General features: G+C 47.1%; 1 protein-coding gene across 2 annotated transcripts in view; it reads left to right on the top strand.

Moving 5' to 3' along the window:
• The window catches only part of uhrf2 (ubiquitin like with PHD and ring finger domains 2), a 41,838-nt gene that overhangs the window by 11,771 nt on the left and 8,646 nt on the right, over positions 1-21,421 (top strand). For both annotated transcript variants that reach the window (XM_080476589.1, XM_080476588.1), the window contains exons 2-7: positions 1,907-2,314; positions 5,615-5,961; positions 16,777-16,995; positions 17,149-17,258; positions 18,497-18,683; positions 20,915-21,038. In XM_080476589.1, the coding sequence (XP_080332715.1) occupies positions 1,907-2,314; positions 5,615-5,961; positions 16,777-16,995; positions 17,149-17,258; positions 18,497-18,683; positions 20,915-21,038 (1,395 nt within the window). The remainder of the gene's footprint in view (positions 1-1,906; positions 2,315-5,614; positions 5,962-16,776; positions 16,996-17,148; positions 17,259-18,496; positions 18,684-20,914; positions 21,039-21,421) is intronic.

The following is a 21,421-nucleotide window of genomic DNA, read 5'->3' as shown; positions in this document are numbered from 1 at the left end:
GTCGCGTGGCGCCGTGCTCAATTTTTAAAATACTCTCTCGATACACAACACGGGATGAATACAAATACCCGTCACACTCATGCTTCAACATTTTTACTGGAATGATCTCCGTTATTTTAAAACTCTGCATTACTCTGAAAGGATTTCTTCAGATTTAGTTTGTTCATTCGTGCTCGTTGAAAAAAAACGATTGGTTCTCGGAGGTCAAAAGTCAAGGTCACGGCGAGTTTGTGTGTCTGAACATTTACTGTCATTACATTTCATGAATAACGTCTGACATGAAAGTTGATCAACTTTAAAATCCTTGTTTAATTTTTATTTGAATACACAACTGGGGGAAAATATGTCGACTTGAAACTCTTCAGCAATACATTTAAAAACCTCTTGGATTGATCCTGATCAGCTGGTTGGTTCTGAGAGGATCATCAATCTTGTGAGGAGGATTTATTTCTCTTCATTTTAAGACCGTTCACGTCACGACCTTTCATTAAATGTTTACACCACCATCAAAGATATATATAAAAAAGCTTTTATGATTACTAACTGAAATTGAGGAAGATGAGATTAATTACTCAGTGTTGAGGCCATCTTTTTGAAAAGTCAACTTGATTGAAATATAATCTAAAAAAAGAAAAAGGCCTCAGATCAGATAACTTTAAATTCACTCTGATCCAAAAGCACAACCCCGCCCCCAAAGGGGTTATTTAACGACATTTCACTTCTTGATATTGAGTGTAAAACACCCTTATGAGCAATTTACACATAATAATGAGCAATTTACTAAAGAAAATCACAATTTCTAGCTTCAGGTTCTGTCAAAGGGGAGCTACTTTCTTGAATTGAGCTGCAGGTTAGAAACCCTGCCCGGGTTCTCTGGGGCTTAAGGTCAAGGTCGGCGGGAAGCAGCACTTTATTTCCCAGGACAGCGTTCCACTTAGCGCCTTTTTATTGCATCTCTTAAAAGTCTTAACTACATATTTTATACAAGTCTGGACAAGCAACACGGTGAGTGTTCGACCACGAGGCGCTCATTCTGGCTTCATTTCACACTTTTACTGCCCGCTTGTGTTTACGGCCATCGCGTGTACGTCTCGGTCGTGTCTCGGTCGTGTCTCGGTCCTGTCTCGGTCGTGTCTCGGTCGTGTCTCGGTCCTGTCTCGGTCGTGTCTCGGTCGTGTCTCGGTCCTGTCTCGATCCTGTCTCGGTCCTGTCTCGATCCTGTCTCGGTCCTGTCTCGGTCCTGTCTCGGTCGTGTCTCGGTCGTGTCTCGGTCGTGTCTCGGTCCTTTCTCGGTCCTGTCTCGGTCCTGTCTCGATCCTGTCTCGGTCCTGTCTCGGTCGTGTCTCGGTCCTGTCTCGGTCGTGTCTCGGTCGTGTCTCGGTCCTGTCTCGGTCCTTTCTCGGTCGTGTCTCGGCCGTGTCTCGGTCCTGTCTCGGTCGTGTCTCGGTCGTGTCTCGGCCGTGTCTCGGTCCTGTCTCGGTCCTGTCTCAGTCCTGTCTCGGCCGTGTCTCGGTCCTGTCTCGGTCCTGTCTCGGTCCTGTCTCGGCCGTGTCTCGGTCGTGTCTCGGTCGTGTCTCGGTCCTGTCTCGGTCCTGTCTCGGTCGTGTCTCGGTCCTGTCTCTGTCGTGTCTCGGCCGTGTCTCGGTCTCTACCAGGAACTCCAGGAACTTTTCCTCGTTTGGCTCAAACTTTCACAACCAGTCAAACAAAAAAAACACCTGAGGTAAAGGTCAGTGATGAAAAGCCCTGAGACACTTTCTTCACATGCCGATTGCTTCAGTCTGTCCGTGAGTGGGCGTGTCCACCGGTGTTTGGCTTCACTGGGGTTTCAGACGACGACCATGACTTGTTGGACAAGCTGTTGATTCCTGGTACGTCAGTGACTTTCCCTCGTGTTTCCGTGCAGATGGAAGACGGCCAGACGCTGTTTGACTACAACGTGGGCCTGAACGACATCGTCCAGCTGCTGATCCGCTCGCAGACCGACGCTCCGGACAGCCCCGTCGCCGTGGCCAAGGACCTCTCCAGCGCCGCCTGCAGCTCCGCCCCCACCCCCGCCCCGGAACCCCGCCCCCAAAGCCACAACTCCCAAGCCCCCGTCTCCCCCGCTGCGGTGGAGGCCCCCGCCAACACGGACAATGACGCCAGCGGCGTCGCCACCAGCACTGTTAACGACGCCAAGCCGGACGCCGGCGCCACCAGTAACTCCACCAGCACCAAAAACGGATTCAAATCCTCCAGTCCGGCTCAGGACGTCCAGCCGCCCACATCCAGCAGGAACGCGCTCGTCGACCCGGGCATCGGCTCCTACAAGGTGAGACTTTCCACTCAGCGGGCCGTTCTGGGTGCTGGAAGCCATTCCTGCCCCGCCAGGCGGTGGCGCCCTGCCAGACACTGCAGGGCAGGATGTCTGTGAGGTTACACACAAACCTTTAGCTGCCTTGTAAATGTGGATTACTACTTACTACTTATTAGTCATTGACCAATAAATGTTCAGAATCTCATCGGTCCAGCAACAAACCAGCTTGTTTTTGTTTTTGTTTGTTTTGCACGACAGATTGCATACGTAAATTTGCACTCCTGGATTTTAATGCTTTGCAGCAGTTTAGAACTGAGCCAAACATAGTAAACAAACAGGACCGACTTTAATTCTCCTTGTTTATGTGTTGGTAGGTTTTATTTTCCCTCGGCTGTCCTGCTTTTATTTCCTCGCTGCTGTTTTGAAGTACTTCTTCTCAGACTCAGTATTCCAGCCAGAGTTGGACATGGAGCTGAAATAACTGCACGGCTAGAATGTTTAAAAACTGAAAATGGCACACACAAAAACCAAACCAAAACAATCTAAATGATAGGGCTAAAACAACTTACATGACAGGATTTCAGAAAAGTTTTGCATTTACAGCAGAAAACTACCTGTAGTTAGCATGCCAGGCCACAAGTGGGAGCTGTTGCTTGTTAAATGGAGGAATTATTTACTATGACCGTAGCGTGCATGTGCAGAAGCACCGCTTCCATGTAAATGGACATTGCTTTTAAAACTTTGCAGTGTAAATGCAAAAACAAAATGTTCTCACCTTTAATTAAAATATCCTCTAAATAGGGTCTTAAATCCGTTAAAATGTGTGAAAATTTACTGAAACAACCTAAAATAGACTGAAACGACATGCTACTTAAAATGATCACAACTGCTAAATCAACTAAAAATGTTAAACAGCTGACAATTATTACAACAATTTTAAATGGCTAAAAGTGGATTAAAATGCTGGAATTTGGATTTTTTTTTTTTTTAAATATTGCCAAGGCACAGAAATCAACTAAAATCTCTATTACCCCCCCCCCCCCCCAAAAGAAAATGCATAATAGGGTTAATCAGCTAAAATAGGTTAAAACTGCTTAAAATGCCCACAGCACCACAAATCTGCAAAAAACTGCTAAACAGCTTAGAAATTCCAAAGTCAAATTAAGTTGAATTGGCTAAAACAGGTTAAAATGACTTGAAATGGCCACAGCAGCAGAAATCCACCAAAAATGATTAAAACGTCTAAGAAATTTGCTAAAATGGTGCAGAACAAATTGAAACTGCCTCAAAATGCTAAAAGTGGTTTAAACCGCTAAAAATGATTAAAACCAGTAAACATGCCCACAGGAGCTAAAAACAATTAAAAATGGTTAAAACAGCCTCAAAAATTACTATTGGTCAAATTGAGCAGCTAAAACAGGTTAAAACCATTAAAACCAGTAAGGATGCCCACAACAGCTAAAATCCGTTAAAATGGCTATAAATACACTTAAAAGAGCCAAAAACAAGTTAAAACAACCAAAAACTATTAAAACAGCTTAAAAAATAATGACTGAAACAGCCAAAAACATTTAGAACCACTAGAAACTCTCACTGCAGATAAAATTAATTAAAACTGTTAAACCTTTAAAAAACTGTCTCAAATGCTGCGATTTCTCTTAAACAGCTGATTCAATTCAATTCAACTTTATTCAAATAGCAGCAAATACAACACAGTTGTTCTGGGTTAAACACTTGAAACCATTTCAAACCACCACAGCAGCTCAACCAACAACAGAAAAAACAGACAGTTTTGTGAATAAAACTACGAACGTGTCTTTTTTCTCTTGTATTGCCGAGACTCTGGCTGAGTTCTTTCAGTTTATGTTGGTGACTCAGCTGAGCAGAAGCGTCCGGCGCCAGACGAAGCACAGTGTCGATATCCGACGTAGAAAATGTTAAATAAAATAGACGCCAGCCGAGGCGTGTCTGACCTCGGAGTCCGAGGATTACATATGCGTGAGTCTCTACTTTTCTGGGTTTTTTTAAGAGCAGCTCGACCTGCAGGAAGATCAATAATGAAGCAGAAGAACTGGAAACTTTGGTGAAAGTCAAGGTCACAAGATTTTAAGAATTCAGGACAAGTTGGTTGGAAAAAAGAAAAGAAACTGAAAATGCAACACGTGATAATAAAATAAGGTTAAGTAGAGTAATAGAGTAGAACTGATCATTTGTTTTGCATGATACAGTCGATTTCCTGCTTATTACTCGTTTTCTTATCATAGTAATGGAACAGAAAGCTGAGATCAGGATGTCATTAAGATGAATTGTTATTCTGCAGAGAATAAAATCCTGCCGTCTTAATTTAACCGTGATGGATTTTGCCAGCGTTCTGTCAGTCCTCCAGTCAGTCCTCCAGTCAGTCCTCCAGTCAGTCCTCCCGTCAGTCCTCCCGTCAGTCCTCCAGTCAGTCCTCCAGTCAGTCCTCCAGTCAGTCCTCCCGTCAGTCCTCCCGTCAGTCCTCCAGTCAGTCCTCCAGTCAGTCCTCACGTCAGTCCTCCAGTCAGTCCTCACGTCAGTCCTCCAGTCAGTCCTCACGTCAGTCCTCCAGTCAGTCCTCCAGTCAGTCCTCACGTCAGTCCTCACGTCAGTCCTCCAGTCAGTCCTCACGTCAGTCCTCCCGTCAGTCCTCCCGTCAGTCCTCCAGCCAGTCCTCTAGTCAGTCCTCTAGTCAGTCCTCCCGTCAGTCCTCCAGTCAGTCCTCCGGTCAGTCCCGTCAGTCCTCCAGTCAGTCCTCCCGTCAGTCCTCCCGTCAGTCCTCCAGCCAGTCCTCCAGCCAGTCCTCTAGTCAGTCCTCTAGTCAGTCCTCTAGTCAGTCCTCCAGTCAGTCCTCCAGTCAGTCCTCCAGTCAGTCCTCCCGTCAGTCCTCCAGTCAGTCCTCCAGTCAGTCCTCCAGTCAGTCCTCCAGCCAGTCCTCCCGTCAGTCCTCCAGCCAGTCCTGTCAGTCAGTCCTCCAGTCAGTCCTGTCAGTCCTCCAGCCAGTCCTCCAGTCAGTCCTCCAGCCAGTCCTCCAGCCAGTCCTCCAGTCAGTCCTGTCAGTCCTCCCGTCAGTCCTCCAGTCAGTCCTCCCGTCAGTCCTCCAGCCAGTCCTGTCAGTCAGTCCTGTCAGTCAGTCCTCCAGTCAGTCCTCCCGTCAGTCCTCCCATCAGTCCTCCGGTCAGTCCTCCGGTCAGTCCTCCCGTCAGTCCTCCCATCAGTCCTCCGGTCAGTCCTCCGGTCAGTCCTCCAGTCAGTCCTCCGGTCAGTCCTCCAGTCATCCGTCTCTTCCCTCCTCAGATCAACGAGCTGGTCGACTGCAGGGACGTCAGCATCGGCGCCTGGTTCGAGGCCTGCATCGAGAACGTGACACGCTCCCCCAAAGGACAGACCACGCCCCCCAAGGGAAAGGTGGGCCGGCCCCCTAAAAGGACTAACGGCAAGCTGGAGGCCGAACAGGGCCAGGTCCAGACCCAGACCCAGGTCCAGGTCCAGGTCCAGGTCCAGACCCAGGCTGCGGACAGTAGCAGGAATAACATGTTGAACTCGGAGAGCAACGGCGCCTCCACCTCTCAGACAGACTGTACTGCAGCTCCGGACAGCAGGGAGAGAGAGGAGGACGTCGTCTACCACATCAAGTATGAAGAGTAAGTACCGCCCACCCCCCCCCCCCCCCCCCACCCCCCCGCCGCCGCCGCTCGGTTTGGTTCAGTCATGGTGAAAAAACCTCTCGTCTTCTGGTCTCACCTCATCTCTCCTGGTCTCTCCTCGTTCCTCCTCATCTTTCCAGGTCTCTCCTGGTCTCGCCTCATCTCTCCTTGTTTCTCCTGGTCTATCCTGTTCTCCTTGTTTCTCCTGGTCTCTCCTGATCTGTCCTCGTTTCTCCTGGTCTCTCCTTGTCTCTCCTGGTCTCGTTGTTTCTCCACAGCTTGACTCGGATAGTTACGTGACATCCAGTCTGCTCCGTCCCCCAATCATAATAGTGTGTGTGTGTGTGTGTGTGTGTGTGTGTGTGTGTGTGTGTGTGTGTGTGTGTGTGTGTGTGTGTGTGTGTGTGTGTGTGTGTGTGTGTGTGTGTGTGTGTGTGTGTGTGTGTGTGTGTGTGTGTGTGTGTGTGTGTGTGTGTGTGTGTGTGTGTGTGTGTGTGCTCATTGGGGGCTGCAGCATGGTTTCTGGTGTCGATCCGGCCGATGGAGAGAAAGAGGGTTTGTGTGGTTGATGCTACAATTTGGACTCTATCTCTCTCGTTCCCCCAGTTTTTTTTTTTTATCCAGCAAATTCATTCAGAAGCCGCCGTTTCCATGGTAACCAACGAGTTCTCAGGAGCATTACTTCTTTTCTTGCCTCCTCCAGCTTTGTCTGTAATTGCTGTGAACATGCCACCGGTGAGACATAGCCTGCTCTGTGTGTGTGTGTGTGTGTGTGTGTGTGTGTGTGTGTGTGTGTGTGTGTGTGTGTGTGTGTGTGTGTGTGTGTGTGTGTGTGTGTGTGTGTGTGTGTGTGTGTGTGTGTGTGTGTGTGTGTGTGTGTGTGTGTGTGTGTGTGTGTGTGTGTGTGTGTGTGTGTGTGTGTGTGTGTGTGTGTGTGTGTGTGTGTGTGTGTGTGTGTGTGTGTGTGTGTGTGTTTCATTCCCATCTGACGCTCCTCAATATCCCGAATCCTCGGTATCTTGTTTTGATTTGTTGTTCCATCGTTTTGAATCGAGATGAGAGCGTTTCTACAGGACCGGCCCGACCACACACACACACACACACACACACACACACACACACACACACACACACACACACACACACCTTTTTTTCTTCTTTAAATTGAAATATATTCATCTGCCTCTTTGTTTACTCGGATTACTCCAGGAGCTTCCTGTTCCTCCGCGGTGACGGACACCAGGGAGGCGGGGAATAACAACAAAGCTCCCAAACCCCCGAGCGCCACAGTGATGCGTGAATTGGCCTCGTCTCTCTGCCGCCGCCGCCGCCGCGCTCCCGAGAAACCGCTAAACTAAAAGGTTGAAATAGTCGGCGTTGACTTTTTGAGTGTTCAGCTAAATGCTGCCTCCTCCTCGGCGACCGTACGCCTCGGAGTCGTCTTCCATTGTGTTGTTTGCTCTGGAAAAGTAAAGGGGGGGGGGGGGGGGGGGGTGCGTTGCCTTCTCACACACACACACACACACACACACACTCTCCCCTCTCAAACACCTGCCTGTGTCGTCTGAGGAGCTCGATAAAATGAACCGCCATGTTTTTCCTGCAGAATATAATGAGCTGAGGAATCAAAGGAGCCGCGGCGACTCGTCTTCGTTCGCTCTCTCTCTCTCTCTCGCTCTATCGCTCTATCTCTCTCTCGCTCTCTCTTGCTCTCTCTCGCTCTCTCGCTCTCTCTCTCTCTCGCTCTCTCGCTCACCGAACTCTCAAATGTGACACGGCACTTCAAATGTTGGTTGACCCGACCTTGTGCAGACCGTCCTCAACGCAGAGTTCCAGTCATCACCCTGAGAATGTGTTAATCTGACTCAAGTTTTTGTACTTTTGAAATCAACGTATTCATTTTTATCGTCTTGGATTCATTTGATCATTTTAGGCAGAATGAATCAAAAATAGTAATTCTTCCTGAAGTGTTCGCTCATGTCGATGCTAGTTGGCCTGTCAGGTCGCTACATCACTGTGAAACACTGAGCGTCTCCATGGCAACAGATGCTGATCTCCTCCATGAGGAGCCTCTCCTCTGCTTTGTATGGGACAATTTTTTACAGTTTTTTGGGGATTTATTCTGTCCAGAAGAGATTTAGAGCCGCTGGAGGAGAAACAGTTCGTAGATTAAAAAACCCAAAAACCTTCATGAGCTTCAGGAAAAGTCCCAAATGAAAGTTGAGCTTTTTTTATTTCCACAGAGAGACTTTCTGTCCGTCCCTCATCATCAGTCCGTCCCTCATCATCTCTCTGTCCCTCATCATCTGTCCGTCCCTCATCACCTGTCCGTCCCTCTTCATCTGTCCGTCCCTCATCACCTGTCCGTCCCTCATCACCTGTCCGTCCCTCATCATCTGCTCTTAGATGTGAAACCCCATTAAATCCCCTCATTGTGACTATATCGGGTTGCTTCCTGCTGATGGACGTGTGATGTTACACAGGATTTCCTGGATTAATAAGAACATTTAAATCAGCAGCCCAGGATCCGTGTCTTTGTCCTTCGTATTAGACGAACTTCCAGGACAGAAGAAGACAGCAGGCTGCTCTGTCTCTTCTAGTCTGATCCTGATGAGAACTGACTGTGTTTAGGAGCTCCATTCTGTCCTCAAGCATCTTTTCACCACTTCATTAAACCTGCCGTGCTTTTAGAGGAAGCAGTCACACCGCTGGCAGGACGACGGACGACCTTTGGGAATAAAACTCCACTTTGATTTTGGACTTTTTCTGAAGCGCCTGAAGGTTTTTGGGTTTTTTAGCCTCCAAATTAAATTTTTCTTCAGCGGTCCTAAAACTCTTCCGTAATTCTGAAACGGTTAAAACTTAACATCCAAAAATCGAATCAGTTGGTCGATTGATGACAAATCATTCTTGAAGATTTCCTGCATTTAGGGTGAAAAGTTGGTCAAATACATACAAACCAATGAATAAATACACGTTGTGTGTTGGCGAGGGTAATACCAGCCGTGGCAGTAAAATACAATATGAGATGAGTCACGGTTCCAAGATCACCAAACTAGAACGTTTATCTTCCAGGTGTTCTGAGTGTTTATGGGTTAGACTTTGTTTGTAGCTTTATATTCTCATGCAGATAAAACAATAATCAATAAACTGCTCATCAATAACTGTGATCTCCTCTTATTCAAATAAGATTTCCATTTTCCCCAAAACTCTTCACATTGTTTTGGCCGCATGTCTCAGAGCAAAAGTCAGTTGTTCCATAATTTGTATTTTCTGAATTATTTCTGTCCATTCTGTGACTTTGGGATAGTTTAACTCGGCTATTATGTCCCCACCCGCCCCAGACAGGCTTTTAAAAGATAGAAAATAAAGACGGTGTACCAGGGAGCCACAGTTCTAAAGTGGTTGAAATGTGACGGCACAGCATCTTCTCCTCCGCCGGTCGTCCAGGACTCAGCAGGACGGCCGCTCACACACCTCAGAGGGGTTTACCTCCTCCACACGTTGCCAGGTTATCAGCAGCATCACCTGCTCCACCATCCCGCCGTCGATACGCGTCAGGGAGCGGGACAGAATAGCTGAGCGAGGTCTCATCGCCGTCTGGCTGCAAAATGACCGGAGCCGGAGTAAAAGCTGTGAGTTGTACAGCTGCTTCTCCTGCTGTGAACGAGGCTCGTCGCTCTGTAATCACGCTCCGTATTTAAACCTTAAGGGTAAACGTGCTGTAAGGGAGGCTTCCTCCTGAAGGGGAGATGGAGGAGCTTCCTGAATGGGCTCTATTGGGTGGAGGAGATCTCACCCGGCCCCTGCCGGAAACACTGGGAACCCTCATCTGCCGGAGTTTCTAAATTAACGAGCAACAATGAAGCGAGGATGAAACGAAGCCTGGTTCCAGGTTGGAATTCTCGCTTCGCCGCGGCTCGTCTCTCCACACAAAACCAGGACGCAGCTCCACTGCTGGCTGTTTGACGTCAGTGTGTCAGAATGTCTCCAGGATAAAAAATGGAGTTTACTTTCTGAAATGTAAAGCTTTGACAGGAGCTTCATCATCATCTGGACGTCTGCGTGTTAAGGACAAGTTTTAATAGTCAGGTAATAGAAAGGAGCTGCTTCAGTTACCGCATGCTGGATTACAGTCACACTCTTATTACTTGATGTAATTAATTAATGCTGGTGTAGAATAGAACCATTGGTGGAGTTAATAAAACCTGTGTTTTTCCAGCTAGAACCACTTAAAGTGTCTCTTGTGAGAAAAGTCCAAGAGTCTGTCATTCATATTTATATCTTTATTTATTTATTTATTTATTTATTTCATAAGTGGGCAGTTTTAGTAATTTTTCTATGGGCTGACTATTTTTTTAATTTGTGAATGTTGGTCGCTTTGCTTTAGCATCTCCGGAAAAGCTCTGGGCAACATTCTGGTGAAAAGTGAGCGCTCGTGCAGCCGCCGCTCGCCGCCCTGTTGGAGCGCACAAGGAAGCAGAATCCGCCCGTTAACTCCGCCGGTCGTCTGCAGAGAGGAAGCCTCCGACCAGCCGCCGCCAACATGTCCGCCGCCAACATGTCCGCCGCCAACATGTCCGCCGCCAACATGTCCGCCGCCAACATGTCCGCCGCCAACATGTCCGCCGCCAACATGCAGCGCAGCTCTTTTCTTTTTAGTCCCAGAAGTGTGAGTCTCTGCTGTTCTGAGTGACGGACAGAAGATTTCTGTTGCTTTGTGTGAACTGTGAGAATAACTCAACCATCCATAAACTACTCCAACAATTAAAAGAGAGTCAAACAGGCTAAAAACAACCACAGCAGATAAAATCCACTAAAAGAGTCTAAATAGGCTCATTTAGCTAAAGCGTGTTAAAGGGGCTTAAAATAGCCGCAGCAGCTAAAATCAACCAAAAACACATAAAACATTTGTTGAGTGAAAATAAAGAATTTGATTAATCCTGAAACGTTTTTGTGCAAATGAAGCCTTGAATCTATTAAATCAGCTAAAAAAAATATTACTAAAACAACCAAACTAGACTTAAACACGACACTTAAATGATCATGCTCAGTAGTCATGGAAACATGACACTCTTCACGTCGTCATGGAAACAACATTCCTCTAGTTGTCACGGAAACATGACACCTCTCTAGTTGTCGTGGGAACAACACTCCTTGTGTTGTCATGGAAACGTGACACTCCTGGTGTTGTCATGGAAACGTGACAGTCGTGTCATGATTTTCAGGAGAAAAGGAAACGTGACGGTTCGCCGCTGGTCTCGGTTGTTAGACTGTGTTCACACTGATCCACTCACAATGTAGAGATTAAAATGTTGTTCTGTACCATATGACCCCCAGTCGATGGTAACGAGTGTGAAAACACACTGACTCACTATCAACAAAAAGAGAGGCGCAGACCGGACACGAGAAAATGAGAAGAAGTGACAGAACAGGAAGTGGCGTCTCGTGTGATGACCTCAGTGAACAACCTTCATCCATGTTGGATCCTTAAAGCTGCTCTTCATGTTATTTGGTCGAAGCGGTTTGTTCAGGTGGAGCGCCTGGGAACATTTACCTAAGAACATTTACCTAAGAACATTTACCTAAGAACATTTACCTAAGAACATTTACCTAAGAACATTTACCTAAGAACATTTACCTGGGAACATTTACCTAAGAACATTTACCTAAGAACATTTACCTGGGAACATTTACCTGGGAACATTTACCTGGGAACATTTACCTGGAACATTTACCTAAGAACATTTACCTGGGAACATTTACCTAAGAACATTTACCTAAGAACATTTACCTGGGAACATTTACCTGGGAACATTTACCTGGGAACATTTACCTGGAACATTTACCTAAGAACATTTACCTGGAACATTTACCTAAGAACATTTACCTGGAACATTTACCTGGAACATTTACCTAAGAACATTTACCTGGAACATTTACCTGGAACATTTACCTAAGAACATTTACCTAAGAACATTTACCTGGAACATTTACCTGGAACATTTACCTAAGAACATTTACCTGGAACATTTACCTGGAACATTTACCTAAGAACATTTACCTGGAACATTTACCTGGAACATTTACCTAAGAACATTTACCTGGAACATTTACCTAAGAACATTTACCTGGAACATTTACCTGGAACATTTACCTAAGAACATTTACCTGGAACATTTACCTGGAACATTTACCTAAGAACACTTACCTGGAACATTTACCTAAGAACATTTACCTGGGAACCTGCCACCAGAGTCCAGCGGCCGGCAGAACCGTTGGTCCCGGTAGTTCTGTGTGATTAAGCAGATCAGTTCATTGCAGTGACTCTGAGCCCTGCTGGTGAATCACTTCCTCTGGTCTGTAACTGCTCGGTGACGTCGGGAACAACAAAAATTCAAACCTCCAATTTTCCCTTTTCTCACTCTTGCAAAAATCCTTTTTTGTTTGTTTTTGTGACCCGGCCCACCCGAACGGTTCCAGCACTACGCCACACAGAGGACCTATTGTTCTTGTTATCAGCTGTTGTCACGTTTGGGAACGTTCATGTACCAAATGTGCCCGATTGTAGGAAACCAGGAGTCGAGCGTCTTGTGAAATCTCACCTGTGGTTTAGTAAGAACCAGCAGTTGGTCCTGGAGCGCCATCGGGCCTCAGACCTGTGGTTTAGTAAGAACCAGCAGTTGGTCCTGGAGCGCCATCGGGCCTCAGACCTGTGGTTTAGTAAGAACCAGCAGTTGGTCCTGGAGCGCCATCGGGCCTCAGACCTGTGGTTTAGTAAGAACCAGCAGTTGGTCCTGGAGCGCCATCGGGCCTCAGACCTGTGGTTTAGTAAGAACCAGCAGTTGGTCCTGGAGCGCCATCGGGCCTCAGACCTGAAGAGAATGTGAAGGAGGCTGGCTGCTCTTCCTCTGCTGGTAGTTTCATATGTGACAGCAGAACTCTGAGGGGATGTTAAATGTAAAGGGAAACATCAGCTTGTAAAATATCTTTATTCGGTCGTCTGCTTCAGAAACAACAGGTTCGATTCCCATCTCTGCCTGCCTCCATGCCAAAGTGTCCTTGGGCAAGACACTGAACCCCAAACTGCCCCCGTTGGAGTGACGGCACCCTGCCCGGCCGAATGTGATGTGATGAACCATGTGAAGAGCTTTGGGGCTGCTGCACATCCATTATTAGCTTTGTCACAGTGTCTATTTATCTCTCTATATGACAAATAAGAGTTTCTGAGACTAACGTGTCCTGCTGAGCGACGTGGAGTCGTACCTCCACCTCCTCAGTCACCAGACCCAGGTGAGCCAGGGACATGCTGGAGGCCCAACATGCTAACCGCTCCGTTTTCAGCATTCCAGACATTTCCCTGTGAACGGACATCGTTTTCAAAAGGTTGTCGTGGGAACGGGGCCTGAGAGGCGGAGCCTGTGTGGTCTTAAGCTTTGGTACTTGAGCTTTTCTTGTGCAACTGGCTGCTTCCTGTCTGTTCATGCTGAGTGTGTGTGTGTGTGTGTGTGTGTGTGTGTGTGTGTGTGTGTGTGTGTGTGTGTGTGTGTGTGTGTGTGTGTGTGTGTGTGTGTGTGTGTGTGTGTGTGTGTGTGTGTGTGTGTGTGTGTGTGTGTGTGTGTGTGTGTGTGTGTGTGTGACCACACTAATCCCTGGGGCCTATAAAAGGAAATCCCTGCTCAGAGCGGCGGCCTCCTCTTCCTGGGAGTTCGCTCGCTGTGCTCCTGATCTTCCCGTCGGTTAAAAAGGGTTTCAAACCTTCGCCGCGGCGCCCTGGTAGGAAAACAAAGCCAGAGCATGAAGACGAGAAAGACATAAAATGTTCACGTGAGGAAGGCTCTCTAGGTTTTAATCTGAGCTCACGGGGCTGTTGTTGGTTTTTGTGCCGATCCAGACTGTCTGAAAACATCCCATAATAACATCCATACTCTGCTCACTCATGCGGGCATTTCTCCTCTTCCCCCCCGTCCGCCTCCCGCTGTGCCACGGACCCACGAGCATGCAGAGTGTAGTGCGGTTTAACTCCAGCGCTCACACATTGTTGAGCCGTCCCCTGGTTCAGGGAGTCCATGTGGAAACGCCTCACCGTGATTGGCTGGCAGGAAACCTGCACAATTAACCTCAGTCCGTCCGCCGCCAAGTCTGGGAAGACGAGACGCCGTTTCACACTTGTTCAAATTGTCTTTTGGCATTTTGCATTGGACCGAATGTCTTCCTTGGTTTTTGTTGCTCAAAATGAAAAACCACAAACAAAAAAGTTGTTCAGTTCAGAAAACAAACCAACGCTCAGACACTTTATAAATATTCTTAATTTTCTTGTTTTGAATGTTAGAAATGACAGCATTCTCTTCACAGCAGCTGCAGTAGAGCGACGTCACGGCAGTAAAGTGGCTGCAGTATGCATGTATTTATACCTGTGTGTGTGACATGTCTGGCGTCCTGAGACGAGCCACAAGGACCCGTAAATGTCTCCGTCTTCACCTCAATGCTCTTCTTGTCTGTATCTCATTGGATAGATTACCTCAGTCTAGACTGGCAGGCTCATATTGATCAGGACAGGTGCTGTGATGTTATGTTTGGAATGCCTGAGGATTGTTCAGACACAGTTTGGGGCATAGACATGAACCTGCCAGTCTTTACGGAGGGCAAACAAAACCTCCCCGGTCCAGGACAGATCCCTGCTGCAGACCGAGAGGTTCCGTGAAAACAGAAAACTTTGGAGGGGTTTACACGACACCAGTGGTCGGAGCCACTGAAAATGCAACTTTTTGAAAACACTCCATCTCCTTGGAAACGGGAGGGGGGGGGGGGGACTTTTTAAAAATACTTTTTCTCTGCAAACAGAGAAACTTTTTGAAAATGCTCTGTCTCCCTTGAAATGTAACTTATTTAAAAAACTCTGTCTCCTTGGAAATGAAGGAAACGCAGCTTTTTGAAAGCGCTTTGTTTCGATGGAAACAGGAAAACACAACTTTTTGAAAATGCTCAGTCTCCGTGGAAACGGCGTGGGGAAGCGCAACTTTTCAAAGACGTTATGATTCAGCCTCTGTAGAAATGCTCAGCCTCCTGAGAAAGGAGGGAAGACACAACTTTTTGAAACTTCTCCATCTCCGTAGAAACGGTTGAAATTGCAACTTTTCTGAAACGTGAACCACATAAAACAACAGTGGCTGCCTCAATATTCTCCTGGGACTGGGTACTTGTATTTTGACAGTCACCGTAATAACAATCCAACTTGGTAGGTGTAGCATGCGCGCTGTCAGTACAAAAACACACAACAGCGCCCCCCAGTGGCCCATTGTTTTCCGCGTATGAAACAAAAACGTAAACTCAATCTGTCTATTTTTCAAACAGCAGAAGGACTCTAATCTTATTGCAGACACACAGATAGTAAAGTGTACATATTGAAGGTTGCTCAGCTCTGGGTCGATGTTCTAAACCTAATTCCTTCATACCAGCGGTTCCCACTGGGCTCACAGCGACGGCCCGAGCCTTTATTCTGAAGGTTCCTGCTTTATATTGCTCATGTGTGCTTCACTGTGAAGCTTCTACAAATCAGAGAAGCAGGAATCCGAGGACACTCCAGAGACAAAAGGCTGAGAAACGCTGTTCAAAAACACAGAAGACATGGAGGCAAGAAGTAAAACACCAGATTTGCTTGTTTAATCTGACGACGGCTCCAGTTGTATCTCATTTCCCTCAAACAAATCCGATTGTGCTCTTCATTCTGGATTCCATTCTTTGAAAACACTGGCTGCTGCTGTTTATTTCCCGTGATGTGCTCCAGCTTTGGATCAGACTGGAGCAGCGAGGCTCTGGAGCTTTGCTTCAGTCTCATCCTGCCACCCAGTCCTGCTCTGTGGGACCTGGCTGCTGCTTGTCTGGAACCTCCTCACCGTCACTCGCTTGTGATTCCAACATGAACGTCGGGGACTCAGACCAGACCTCAGCTGGAGTTTTCTCCTTCCCTTGGTGGTACTGCAGCTTGGACCATCTGTAGTAAACTGTGGGCTGAACTCGGACTAAGACCTGAGTCATATATAACTGGAGCCGTTTCCAGCAGCAGTATATTCCTTCACAACTGCATGGATTTAGTGGTGGGAGGCCATGGCGCTGGAAATCCTCCATTAATCCAGAAACACAGTCTGGATTAATCTCTCATGGTATGAAGCTGTGTGAGCGTCTGGTAATGACTTTAATGTTAGAGTGTGTGTGTGTGTGTGTGTGTGTGTGTGTGTGTGTGTGTGTGTGTGTGTGTGTGTGTGTGTGTGTGTGTGTGTGTGTGTGTGTGTGTGTGTGTGTGTGTGTGTGTGTGTGTGTGTGTGTGTGTGTGTGTGTGTGTGTGTGTGTGTGTGTGTGTGTGTGTGTGTGTGTGAGAGAGAGATTCAGGGTCACATTTTACACAAAGTTTCAGGTGAAAACGCATCGTTTTGCATTTTCATTTCAGGAAAGTGTGTATAAGATGTAGTGACTACAGAGCGCCACTGGTTGGTGCTGTTGTTAGTTTTAGTACTGAAAACACACACACACACACAGCAGAGAACAATGAGCTCTAAACATGAACAACAGGAGAACACGGACATTCTAGTGGACAGACCAACTTGGATTGTTATTACTGTGACTGTCAAAATAAAACTACAAGGTCAAACAAAGGTCATTGGTGGTATTACTGTGTTTGCTACTCCACTGTCAGCCCCCTGGAAGACGCACCAACCTCCTCAAGTGAAGGACGTAGAAGAGGGACTGAAGGTCCCGCCTGGTTATTTATGTCTGAGCTCTGCCGTGACCCGCTGCCTCCATGTTTCCATCCAGCTACCCGGAGAACGGCGTGGTGGAGATCCGACCGGTTCACGTGCGGCCCCGGGCCCGGACGCTGCTCCGGTGGGAGCAGCTGGAGGTCGGCATGCGTGTGATGGTCAACTACAACATGGAGACTCCAGACGAGAGGGGCTTCTGGTTCGACGCAGAAATCGTGACTCTCAATCAGGCGTCGCGGACCAGCAAGGAGCTCCGAGTCAACATCCTCCTGGGGTGAGGAGCTTCCTTCCTGGGCGGGGGAGGGGCGAGGCGCTTGGTTTGACGGGATGATCGCTGCTTTATTCTCTACTCGGATATCTTTTCCTTTTTCCTCTGTGGTTTTCTAATCCTGCACCTTCATCTTCCTCTCTCTCGGCTTCCCTGCAGGGGTCCTGAAGACGTGATTGCAGACTGTAAGGTTCACTTCCTGGATGAGATCTATCAGCTGGAGGCGCCGGGGGTCCGACCCCTCTCCGCTGCAGACGGACAGTTCAAACGTGAGAAATGTTTCATCTGCAGTTTCAAAATGATGTCATCAAGTCGTGTCTCAGTGCAACAGACCTCTTGACCTCTTCATGCACGTGGTGTTGTTCATCGATACATCCAGTAGAGGGCAGTGCAGTTTAGGGTTGTTAAATGTAGAAGATCAACAGTTTTTTTTCTTAATTTATTGCTTCTTTGTCCCGATGTCGAGGTGATTTAATGTTGTAGATTTAAGTCCCGTTTACAGGAGAACGTTTCCAGTGAAAAAGCACCGTTTTCATTTCAGAAAAATTATGTTTCCAAAAAATTGGTAGAGATGCTGAAAATGTAGTTTTCTTTTAGGGCCAGTAGTGGGTGCTGTTGTTTATTTATACCACACAAATGCCTGCAGAGAACGATATACTATCAACATTAACAATAGGGGTGCTCGTATGAGCAGACGACTCAGGATTACTATTGTTGTTGAGTTTCAAAAATAAAACCATCAAGTCCCGGGAGAATATGGAGGCCGCCATTGTTGTTGTTGTTCTGTGGTTGTGGTGCGCGTTCACAGTAGCAGTGTTTCAGAAAAGTAGCATTTTTACCCATTTCCACAGAGACAGCGTTGGAGCGTTTTCAAAAAGTTCCACCTTGGAAGTCATTTTTGAAAAGTTGATTTCAGTGGCTCCCACAAAACGCAACTAAAGTTTTGCATTTAATTTGAAATCATTGTGTAAAAGGGGCTTTATTCGTATCCACAGTGTTTCCTCGAAGAGATCCACCATCTCTGCTTGTTTTACTGGTCACACATGAGGTTTACTGCACAACACTGCCCCCACAGGTCGTCAGTGGTACTACTCAGTTTGATGTGCATCCATAAGCTTGAACCAAATTACACAGTAAAGAACACAGAAGGCTCACGTTCACTGTGATGTCACCAGTTTTACATACGAGTCGTTCAAATCTGAGCAGATCGATGTGTTTAGAAAAAGAGGGAATAATCGATAAAGGGCAGAGAGGAGAGGATGAACCGTGAAAGGATTATTATAGAACACAACAGTGAAAGCTGCTGTCGCTCAGGAGGAACGTGGCGTTTCCAAATGACAGGAAGTGGTCCAGCAGAGGGAAGAGAGGGAGACCGAGGGCTTCCCGGATGTTGTGTTAGAAGAGTGAGACAGCGCCTCCTGCTGGGACCCGCCAGTACTTTCAAACAAGTCGAGTCGGGCGCCGCCAAATGTCACCTCTCCCCGTGTGAATGTGTGTTGGGCTGCAGGGAAGAGCGGCCCCGAGTGCAAACACTGCAAAGCCGACCCCGACGCCGAGTGCCGCTTCTGCTCCTGCTGCGTCTGCGGCGGCAAGCAGGACGCTCACATGCAGCTGCTGTGTGACGAGTGCAACATGGCGTTCCACATCTACTGCCTCAACCCGCCACTGTCCACCATCCCGGAGGACGAGGACTGGTGAGAGGGAGGGAGGGAGGGGGGTGAGAGACAGACACAGAGAGACCTGTGATCCACAAGAGGCTCCAGTCCGGTCAACCGAGCAGGAGCCTCAGAGCCTCAGAGCCTCGGAGCCTCAGAGCCTCAGAGCCTCAGAGCCTCAGAGCCTCAGAGCCTCAGAACCTCAGAGCCTCAGAACCTCAGAGCCTCAGAACCTCGGAGCCTCAGAGCCTCAGAACCTCGGAGCCTCAGAACCTCAGAGCCTCGGAGCCTCAGAGCCTCAGAGCCTCAGAACCTCGGAGCCTCGGAGCCTCAGAGCCTCAGAGCCTCAGAGCCGAGGTGTCAGGAAGAGTTTGTAAAAACAAGAGCTATAGGAGAAGCTTTTTGGACTTTTCACTGTAGTCTCAAGGTTTCATTAAAATCTACATCTTCAGTAGAAAATAGAGATTTTCATCACGTACACTCTACGCCACAACAAAGATAAAGTTTCAATTTAAAGGTTCCATGTTCTAGAGATTTCACTTTCTAATAGTTTTGTAACAACAATAATATCTGTCCCCATAGCCTGCGTATGAGTTCCCACAGGTAAAGAAAGTCTGTCATCTACCTCACTTGTTTGCTCCACCTTTTAGCAAATGTGAGCTTTTCCCTTTATGATGTCACGTGGGGAAATGACCACTCCGTCTGGTAGTGGAGACTCCCTTTGACCCTCCCACAGGTAGATGACCTCTGACCTCTAAAATTACAAGCGGGCACCATTTTTTCTCGTTGCAAATACTAAAGGAATACAGACACAGCTCATTAGCATTTAAAGGTACAGATGCACAAACAGCCTGTTCTCAGTTGAGCCACTAGAGGGACTTTTAGATTGACTGAGATTAAGAATCGAGGCTGGTTTAGGGGAATACACTTTGAATACATTGTTATTGGATCTCTGACACCCATATGAAATTGTTGAAATAAAAACAAAAGACTGTACAATATGGGACCTTTAAATGTTGTTATTACATTATTAACCGCTCTGCCCGACTCCAGATGAAACTGGACTGCATGAGGCCCCTGAACTAGAGTGAGTTTGACACGATACCATTTTATATATATACGTTTTGGACTATTTCAGTCTATATATGTAAAAAAAAAAAACATTGCACACTTTGACAAATAACAAATATTAAAGATTTCAAAGTATTAGAATAATCACCTTTATTATTTCTTGATCGGTGACAAATGTTACATTTATTTTTGTATTTGTTATAAAAAAGACAAATATTATATTCTTTCCATTATAAATATATCTTATATAACCTTTTATTAACTGAAATGTGTCATTTCTGTTTGTGTATCTAATTTAAATCAATATATCTACTTTGAATATAATAATTATTACCAAATATAGAATCATTTACAATATTTATTTTGGATGAATAGATGTTTTCTGTTAGTCCCCGACTGAAAAAAGTAAGTCCCCGGCTTCAGTAGTTCAGTAGGTAGAGCATCAGACTCTCAGTCTCAAGGTAGAGGGTTCATGTCCCCCGCCGGGCGCCACCTTCCTGTGGGCTCTCCACCTTCCTGTAGGCTCTCCACCTTCCTGTGGGCTCTCCACCTTCCTGTAGGCTCTCCACCTTCCTGTGGGCTCTCCACCTTCCTGTAGGCTCTCCACCTTCCTGTAGGCTCTCCACCTTCCTGTGGGCTCTCCACCTTCCTGTGGGCTCTCCACCTTCCTGAGGGCTCTCCACCTTCCTGTAGGCTCTCCACCTTCCTGAGGGCTCTCCACCTTCCTGTAGGCTCTCCACCTTCCTGTGGGCTCTCCACCTTCCTGTAGGCTCTCCACCTTCCTGTGGGCTCTCCACCTTCCTGAGGGCTCTCCACCTTCCTGTGGGCTCTCCACCTTTCTGTGGGCTCTCCACCTTCCTGTGGGCTCTCCACCTTCCTGTGGGCTCTCCACCTGCAGGAAGGTTCTTAATGGGTCAATGTGATCTGGGTGACGGTGCTCAGACTGACACCCCCACCACCCGGAGAGGGAGGAGATGGATGGAGGGATTAAAAATGTGTATATAGATAAATATGTATTTACTTTTTTTCCATTTGAAGGGTATTGAAATATTTAGTTATTCCAGTGAAGAAATCACTCAAATGCATCCAAAAATCCAAAATGACAGAACATAGTTCAGTTATTTGATTTATGTGTTCTGGGTTTTCTGTGACGTACGAGAAGCTGTGAGCAGCAGCTGGTTCTCTTCCGGTCCCGCCAGGTACTGTCCCACCTGCAAGAACGACACCAGCGAGGTGGTGAAGGCCGGAGAGAAGCTGAAAGCCAGCAAGAAGAAAGCCAAGATGCCCTCGGCAACAACCGAGAGTCAGAGGGACTGGGGAAAGGTGACACACACACACACACACACACACACACACACACACACACACACACACACACACACACACACACACAGTGGGGTTGAACATTCAGCCTGAGGGAAGGCCAGCAGCTCCTCTGCAGACGATCCAGAACAAACTGCATCTCAACCTTCTTCTTCACTATGAGCAACTTTCACTGTCATCAAATAATTGTTGAAGCGTCGGATTGTTCAGGTTTAGTCTCCTGTTTTAAATCACAAGTACTTCTGGATCATCATGAGGAAAAACACAATATCAGCAGAAAGTAAAGTTCTGAGGCAGAAAACGAAGCAGAGGAAGCGTCAGTCCTGAGTTTAACTTTCTCTAAAGGGCGTCTGGTGGCGGCTCTCTGCTGGATGCCGTACCGT

This window comes from Lipophrys pholis, assembly GCF_963383615.2.
Source record: "Lipophrys pholis genome assembly, chromosome: 12".
Classification (NCBI taxonomy): domain Eukaryota; kingdom Metazoa; phylum Chordata; class Actinopteri; order Blenniiformes; family Blenniidae; genus Lipophrys; species Lipophrys pholis.
Note: the sequence above shows the minus strand (reverse complement) of the source record. Positions and strands in the feature narration are given on the sequence as shown.